This window comes from Gopherus flavomarginatus, chromosome 3 (genome assembly GCF_025201925.1).
Source record: "Gopherus flavomarginatus isolate rGopFla2 chromosome 3, rGopFla2.mat.asm, whole genome shotgun sequence".
In the NCBI taxonomy this organism is placed as follows: Eukaryota; Metazoa; Chordata; order Testudines; family Testudinidae; genus Gopherus; species Gopherus flavomarginatus.
This window is the reverse complement of record NC_066619.1, coordinates 95,985,454-95,994,470: the sequence shown is the minus strand read 5'-3', so window position 1 is coordinate 95,994,470 and position 9,017 is coordinate 95,985,454. Positions and strand designations below refer to the sequence as shown.

At 47.6% G+C, this 9,017-nt stretch overlaps 1 protein-coding gene across 1 annotated transcript; it reads right to left on the bottom strand.

Annotated features, from left to right (window-relative positions):
- Positions 1–4,494: 4,494 nt before the first annotated feature.
- LOC127046788 (forkhead box protein D4-like) lies at positions 4,495–6,647 on the bottom strand. Its single transcript, XM_050944306.1, has one exon. The coding sequence runs from the start codon at positions 6,214–6,216 to the stop codon at positions 5,278–5,280; it is 939 nt and encodes a 312-aa protein (XP_050800263.1). The 5' UTR covers positions 6,217–6,647; the 3' UTR covers positions 4,495–5,277.
- Positions 6,648–9,017: the final 2,370 nt, after the last annotated feature.

Sequence of the window (9,017 nt, the reverse complement as noted above, 5' to 3'; positions counted from 1 at the left end):
TTATCAGTTCCACACCTGTGCAGATCTGAGTGCATGACTGAGGTTTTATATGGAGTTAAGTGAGAGAAGAATCTTGCCAAGAATGTATTGTGTACTATTAGGTAATCCTTAGTGCCTATCCAAAATGAGAGCTGATGCCTATGAATTAAAGCAGTGGTTCTCAGCCTCTTTCTTACTGTGAGTCCATGTTACAACAGAAAAATATTCAGGGCCCCCTCCGGCATATGCCAAAGGAAAGAGGAGGATCACAGCCCTCAGCTTCAGACTCCATTGAAGGATAGGGATAAAATCTTGACTCCTGAATTCAAGAAAAAAAAATAGTTGGAAGCCCCTCAAATAACATGCAAGCCTCAAACATACCTTACTCTTCTGCTGCCTTTACAATACAAGATTTCATGATTTTAAAGAGAGAATGGATGTATTTTTCATAGTATTTCACCCAACTGAGAGCAATAGCAGTATATCAACACAAAACAAGGTTGTTTTGTTTTTTGGTGTGAAAGGGTCTAGATTTTATCCTTAATTTTAAGAGGTGGAAGACAGACATGTTTGTTTTATATTCGGGTTTTATGGATTTTGTAAAACCCTGTGGGGTTTTTTTTCCTGTGAAATTCAAGCTGGTCACTTCTTTTGGAGCTATGCGCTCTCTGTATTTTCCAGTTTAAGGAGTTTCGCTCTAGGTTAGTTAGTTTCTGGATGCTTTGGGAAGCGTAAGAAGGGAATTGTCTATATTGTTCAAGCTGAAATATGCCGCTGTATAAAGAAGGCTTCCCATAATCTCTTACCTTTGCGTCTGATCGGAAATGTGCTGTTAGCCGCCATGGACACGCGTTCAATGTGCGAAACCCTTAGTACGAAGTTACATTGTCACGACTCTCGCTAGGTGATTAGGAGCTGGCCTTAAATATCACTCGTGCGCGTGGTCATTTTCTTCCCCCCTTGGAAAGCAGATGCCACGAGTTAAAAAGACCTGACCTGCCCAGTGAGCACGTCCTGAAGTGTTTCTCTGCTAACGCAGTAATTGCAGTAAGGGCCGGATCCCTCCCCTTTGATGTCAATGAGACTTTCCATTCGCTTCACTGAGCATTGCCTACCACAACATATTGGCCGCAGAGAAAGATTTGAGGTAGGAGGCGGGGCTGGTTTTGTGTAATAGGGGATGGGGGGTTGGACTAATCTTGATCACCCTTAATGTAGCCTTGAGGCGCTTCTTAAACGTCTTTAACTGCTCCCCCAAAGGCTTTTTTCTTGCAATTTCAGGGCCCGATCCTGCAGTCCGAAGAGTTTTGCGCGAGTTAGGACTGCAGGGTCCGGCTCAACCACTGCTGATGGCTACTTTGGCCTTTTATATTTTAAAAACACGAAACAAATGTTAATGATGAAGTATTACAGTTTTAAAACCCGGTTACTTCCCTAGGCAGAGGTTTTGTCACGCTACACCTACTCATACCTAAGAGGAATACTGCAAACGTGTAATCCCAGCCTACATCATCTTTATAATGTGGTATTGTCTCATTCAGGATACGGCTCATATATGCCGGGATTGGGGATTAAAGAGACTATGAAAACCATGGTTTCTCTTGATTGGGTTCGTCAAACGTGAAAACCCTTAAGTACTATATAGTTTTTCCGTTTATTTTTTAAAGAAAAATGTTTGTATAAAGTCAAAGAAAAGTATTATGAGCAATAACACATACTTCTCTGTATGACCCAACTAGTCATTTAATAAAAGCAATGAAATAATCGTTACTGTTTCACCTGAGGAGATGCCAGAAGTATCAAGTTAACAGTGTGAGGAGTTTTCCAGTGCCTGCAGACCATCCCGTAGAGGCACTTATCTTTACATTTTTACATGACCTCATCTCAGAGCCCCTTCTCTCGCCCCCGCGAAATTTAAGCACAGGGAGTGGGTTAGAGATGAATTTTCAAGGAAGGTCAGAATGTACGCTGCCTTTTGGATGTAATACATAAACTGCATAGCCTCCCGTGTGAGTTAACATTAGGAGCTTTCGGGGGAGGGGGATATTTGATTTTAAAAAGAAGAAAAAAATTATTTAGGTGAAATTTCAAATGTGTCCAGTTTGAGTGAGACGGTTCATTTGTTAACTATAAAAACAAAACAACTGACGGGTAAAAACGATTCACTGCCTGTCCATTTACTAGTCACCGGACAGAAAGATGCAGGAGAAGAGCACTGTTCTGTACTAGGCTAAAATAGCCAAAGCAAAGTAGTAACTGCTGATGGTTTCAAAGTGCACAGCAAATTCGGAATCTCTTGTCAATTCCTCAGTGCCTCATCACTTCAATGCGACCCACTTTCCTTTGCTATTTGCCCTCATCCGCCACAGCCCACTGAAGTCTACAGCAAGACTCCCATTGACTCATGGGTTTGGGGTCAGGCCTAGAGACCCGCTGTTTACTCCACAATTATCCGAGTCCAGAAGTGTAGGATCGTTCAGATTTCTCTGTGCATTTGGCTGATTTAGAGGAAATGTCATTTTGATTGTTTTAAATAAATATGCAGCTTCCTCGTCGTTTATGTACATTGTATATATTTTTAATTCAGGGATTAAAGTAAAAATGACCTGGACAAAGTGGAGTGTTTTATGCAATTATTGCCGATTGTCTAAACTGGTTTGAAATTTAAAATAAATAAATTCCTCTCACTCCCCCCAGAAAAATCAATGGAAGAAGGAAAAACTCAGATCAATGCTCTGATTAAGGAGTTACCTGCTGGAAGAGTTTGTTCCGATTGACTTCCGAGGGGGAAGGAGCTAGCCCTATTTCAGAGAGGAAGAAACTACCCTTTCCTTAGGCAGTTAGAAATTCTCTGAACTAGGACAGACCATTAAACTAGGTTTGTTACACACTAGGGGGCCGATCCTGCATCTAGTCCAAAGGCAAAATTCAAATGCTCAAATAAGATTCAAGGATCGAGCTCCTAAAGGGAACAGAGCCTAAACATCAACCTAAACTACCAAAAACCACTTCCACACGAAGTTTATCCTTATGGATACAGGACCTGCTCCAGCTCTTGCTATACTGAATGGGAGCAGAATCCTGTCCTTGGCAGATCACTGCCTATTTTCTTCCTTTAAATCGTCTTGCTCTGTGCGGCCTGGATCATTAGCCGCTGGGGGAGAAGCATATTAAGCATGGAGCAAAGGGAGGGTTGCACTATGTGGGTCCTGTTTTAATAATCAGAGAAATGCAGCACGGAAAAAGAAAAAAGGAGTTGGCGTGAACAGGCTCAGGAATCCTTAACTTCGTTTTCAGGCAAAAGGGGACCACGCATTACAAAGCGAATAAAACACCCCAGTGGCGCTCAGAGATGATCATGCAATTGCAGGCGGACTGTGATATACAGCTAGGCGCGTACGAAAAAAATATCATTTTTCGCGAGCCTAGTAGAACTTTGTAACACTCCATCTGCATCTTTAAATGGCAACCCCACTAAACAAACAAGGCAGGTTGTGCGGGAGGGGAAAATACATTCATTGTTGATGAGGAGACCTTACCTTTTTTGAGCTTAACTCTCTACCGGCTCTCCTGTGAGCGGCCAGCAGCCTGTACACCGGGGCGCACACGGGTTCTCAGGAGCAATGGGAATTTTTGCTGAAAAAGGCAAGAGGCAAGCACACTGCGCAGACTGCCCTGTGATGGGATCATATGGTGTTTAATCTCCTCACCCTCCGGAAACTAAACAATCTAAAACTCTGAACGCGTAAGAAGTGTTGGCTATAAGAAGTGAAAGGGAACAAGGGCTTTACAATGCTCCAGGGCAGGTACTTCCCCTGGGAACTGTAATTAATAATACATGTACATATTGGTTGAGCGGGACCTGGTAACCCCTACCCAAGACCTTGGCTTCTACTGCACTCTTCCCTCCTTTTATAAGTCAGCTCAATTCACTGCGTTCCTTTCAAGCCACTGCTATTGGTTAGACACCTAAACAGCCGTGAGCTTCGCAAGACTGTTCTTTCTGGTTGTATCCCTCTTTGCGGGTTGAGATGGGACAATCATACATTTAAAGGCAGATTTAATACAAATACAATACATACATTCGCCTACCGCTAAGAATCAGAGAAACGAGTGACATTTCTTTTCCACCTCCTAGTTTGTTCTCATTGCCCATTGTGGGGAGGAAGATGACACCTATTATCCCAATGTGCGGGTACGATTCTGCGCCCAGTGACGCCACTGGCAATTCGGATCTCAGTTTAAATCAGCTTCCTCTAAGACTTGAGAAAAACGCCTCTGATTTTATGTGCAGTCAAATAACATAGAAATAAACCCTAAATCTAAATACGCGAAACACTCGGAAATACCCTAAGTACTCCCCATAGAGGGACTTCGAAATTAGCCTTTTGTCCCCATTAAAACATAAAAGCGAAAAGGTCTCTTTGGAAAGTTAGCCAGCGGGATTTTATATACATTATGATGAGCATATGCTTAGCTGTGTTATACTCTATAACTGACTTCAGAAAAAGGACAAGCACTATATTGTTTTTTATTTAGCCATACACAAGTTTTTATGTTAACATTTCCCCACGGCAGCTGCACAGATCACAGGCAATAAATATTCAGCTGCATGTCTATTTATATTGCAAACCCGTTACAAGAGGAAACACAGGATACATAAGTATTGTACGCTTGGCATTTTGAAGTTTCTCGTTCAGAGGAGGAGAAAAGGAAACGTGTTATAGCGGAAGTTGTCCAGTGTTTGAAGTTATGTTTGAATCCCACAAGTTACCCACTTAGTTCATTTCTCACTCACATAATGCAGACAGGATGCGCTTTTGACGTTGCACAGGGAGAAAAACAGCAACACTCACGATAGTGCCCGGTGACCTGTTCCTTAAAAAAACAACCCTCATAAAGTCCTTCGCTTTGTAAACATCTTACAGACAACGCACATCCGTGAGGGGGCTATTTGCTGCATGATCGCTACACGCCAGAAACGGGGTGAAAAAACTCTCTGTCCCCCTGAGAGCCGGAGCCGCTGCAAACTTAGCAGGGTCGGTCAGTTTCAGGTCGCAGCATAAAGTCAGGCGCTCCTTGACCATGACCGTCCCAGAGACGGATGGGAGGGGGGAGTGCAGAAGTGCTCCGCCGACGGCAAAGGCGGAGCAGTGCCCGGGCCGGGAAGTTTCCGATCGGAGCATGACGTTGTCTGAGGCACTAACACCACCCACCAGGGTGTCCGCGCAACGACCCCGGCAGGAGTGGCCGGAGGTTGGGACCGGGGTGGCGGTGCCAGGCCGCTCCCCTCTGGCGCTAGAAGGAGGCCGGCGATCCCCACGCAGCCGCTCCAAGGGGCAGCGGCCTGGCCGGGTCCGGCCCGGGCTGGCAGCCCAGCACCGCCGCCGCACCAGGGCTGGGCCGCAGGAGGCGGGTGCCCTTCCCGACCCCCGGGGCGCAGCAGGCGGCGTCCCACGGCGAGGCCACGCCGAGCAAGGCGGCCGGCAGCAGGCAGGGGGTGCGAGGCAGGAGCTGGGGCCCGCAAGCCCAGGCGGCGGCCGGCGGCAGCAGCGGGCTGGGGGCCGGCTCGCTGCCCATCAGGATGCTCTCGATGCTGAAGGAGCAGCCGCGGCCGGGGGGAGCGGCCACCTGCTGTGCCCCGGCCGCCTCCTGCTCGCGCAGCAGCAGCACCCCCAGCTGCAGGGCGCAGCCGGCCGCCCGCTGGCGCGGCAGGGGGCAGGCGGGGTGCAGCGGGAGCCGGGCCTCGGGCGGCACGGAGCGCAGGGGCTCGGGGGGCAGCAGGGCGCAGGGCGGGCAGAGCGGGGCCGGGGCGGGCGGCGGCGGGGGGCGCTTGAAGCGCTTCCTGCGGCGGAGGAAGCTGCCGTTGTCGAACATGCCCTGCGAGGCCGGGTCCAGGCCCCAGTAGCTGCCCTTGCCCGGGCTGCCCGGCTCCCGCGGCAGCTTGACGAAGCAGTCGTTGAGCGAGAGGTTGTGGCGGATGCTGTTCTGCCAGGCGGGGAAGCGCCGCCGGTAGTAGGGGAAGCGGCCGCGGATGAAGGCGCAGATGCCGCTCAGCGGCAGCTTCTGCTGCGGGCTCTGCAGGATGGCCATGGTGATGAGCGCGATGTAGGAGTAGGGCGGCTTCCCCTCGGGCTCCCCCTGCCGGCGGGGCTGCCCCTGGGCCCCCACGCTGCCGCTCTCCTCCTCCTCCTCGTCCTCCCCATCCGAGCCCCGCACGCCCAGCTGCCGGCTCATGGGGCCGCTCGCCCACGGACCCTGGTGCAGCCCTAGCCGCCGCCTCGCCGTGTGGCTGGGAAAGCCGCGTCCGAGCCCTTCTTATACCCCTCCCCAGGCCAGCGCGGGGAGAGGAGCGGCTGGTCCCTGCTACAGCCCAATGGGTTCACTGCTGCAGTGAGGTCCCTGGGTCCTGCCCACCACCGAGGGGGAGGATGCTGAGTCCTTGGGATGCGTTTGCCATTGATCGGGCAGTGGGCGAGCGCAGGACCCTGGCGGAGCTCCCAGGAAGCAGATCAGGGTGGGGAGCATGGCCCACTGGGCTACAACTCTCAGGCTCTTCAGCCATTTCTCCCTCCACTTGTAGCGGGTGAGGCAGGTGGGCATGGAGAAAGCACATTTGCAGCCTTTAGCGACGGAAAGACACATCTGGAGTTAGTGAAAATTTGAATGAGCAAAGTTATAATCATAGTAAACTTCTCCCCCGGCTGTCACTAAGATATGGACTAGAATTACCAGCCCCTGCTCGGCGCTGCCTGCTGAAATGTGCTGCTTGTACAGCAAGGACACAAAGACTCTCCAGCGTCGCTTCTCAGCGCTACTGAACTGTAATCAGATTAACATCCTTACGGATTCGGGATTTTAACAGGGATGGCATTGGAAGTCCACGCGTGTGGTTTCACTCCTTACAAAAACCAAACGCTTAGATACCCCAAAAATGAAACCTCACCACTACTATTTACGCCAGAAAACGTCTGCAATCAAATAGTTACAATAATTTTAGTTCCTCCCGCTAAAAGGCATCCGACGGCACTACTAGCTGATCCACATGGCCCAGGCTTTGTATTGAATGACCACGAGCACACAATACAAAAGGTCAAAATTTCAAACTAGATAGGAGAGAAAACGCTTTATTTGAGATTCCTGAAACTCACCACACTTAAATTGAGCCTGCATAGCAATGAGGCGCTATCTGCGGGCGTGTGGTAACTTGACGGCTTTAAGAGCTGAACTAATGAACAGCAATTTGGAGAATAAAGTAAAGTGATCACAGCGCAGAGTTTACTTTGCGGAAAGGCGTTTCTGTGAGGTTTGGATGCTGGTGGGTTAGGAGTGGTTTTCCTAATGCAGTTCTGAACGAATTCCCACTTCCCCTCCGCTATTACAGTGGCGAAGGCTAGACGCTACCCTCTGCTAATAGGCTAAGTACGCCGGGCATTAAACAGCTGGGGCAAAAGGTCCAAACCCCAGCCGGTCAGCTTGGCTTTTGTAAACTTCAGCTCGTTTGCAGGTGGATTTGGCCATGAAAATGGCAAGTGACACCGCACATGAGGTTACTATTTACCTCCTAGATCTGCACATGAACACACTAGGAAATAGCACAGCGGCAGTGAGGTTTAGAGAAGAAAAATCAGGAAGAACTGTACAATTCCCCTTCTGTATATTTGTCTGCCGCTCTGAAGGCTGTTGCATGCTGATCCTAGTTTTTGAGATAGGGAATTCAGAATACGGACATTTTCACCCTCTTCTCACATATCATCAGAAAAACCCTGGGCAAACTGAAGTTTACTTGGGGACACAGAAGCTAGCCTGCATTTCAATGCTTTCTTCTTGCCAGCATTTCCATGACCAAACACACACAGGATATCTATTCCAATGTTTACTTTCTTCCTTAATAGCTGCTACGTTTTATTTACACATATACAGCTTTCTCTTTCTGTACTCGTTTGCAAGAACCGTAGTGTTTTTTCGTTGTACCTGAATCAATGTCCCTAATATACAAAGACAACTCTGGAAAATATTCAAAATACAAAATGAAAATAAATTCAGGCTAAGTAATTCATAAATATGAACGGAGTAATTTCTCTTCTGAGAAAATACAGACATGCAAGGAGGAACAACCGAATGAATTTACTATTAGGTTGGTGAGGCATGCCATAGCTTTTTCTTGATGTTAGCACGCCCAATAACATTACTTATAAGAAATTTAAACAATATGGGGGAGAAATTTCCTCTTGTTCATTAGATCGCTATAAAAGGTCTCAAGACAGCATCACTGCGCAATTGCTGTTATATCGGTAATAATTTTAAAGGTTAAATCAAACCGACATTTCTTTAAAAAAAGCAAACGTTTAGGTTTCTTCTTTCTGCACATAACGGTCTGATTACGTTTCCATTGCTGGCTCGGACGTTTTCTACCAGCACGATGGGTGTGCTGCATGGCCTCCACCAATGAAATGTAGTTCGTTTTGTTTTTCAGCCAGGCAGCTTATCATCATCAGAAAATAAAGCTGTAATTCTAGCTGAAAGGGTAGGTCTCCCCCATCTTCCTCTAACTTCGCAAAACAAAAGTAACGCCCACCTCTACAAAGTTCAGCAGTTATTAAATCAATGACAGTGGAAAATAGCATCGCAGAGGCGGAAGCGGACACTTCAGTCTGGGTTTTCTAGCTTTAAACAGTTTTGCCCATATCTTTTTATGATAATATAGCAAACAAATGGAGTACGATCTAAGAGAGCAGGCACTGCCCTGCTTTCCCTCCAGCTGGTATAATTAACCACCCCTCTTCTGGGATCATCTTCATAGGAATTAGAATTAGAAAAAGTTCAGAAAAAGACAAAAATGAATAAGGGTATAGAACAGCTTCCCTAGGAGGGATTAATAGGACTGGGACTTTTCAGCTTGGAAAAGAACCAACTAAGGGGGGATGTGATAGAGGTCTATAAAATCATGAGTGGTATACAGAAAGTAAATAAGGAAGTGTTATTTACTCCTCATAGTACAAGAACATGGGGCCACCAAATGAAATTAATAGGTAGCA

What these genes read in the sequence shown, in the direction of transcription:
- LOC127046788 (XM_050944306.1), bottom strand. Translation starts at nt 6,216, where the DNA reads ATGAGCCGGCAGCTGGGCGTGCGGGGCTCGGATGGGGAGGACGAGGAG.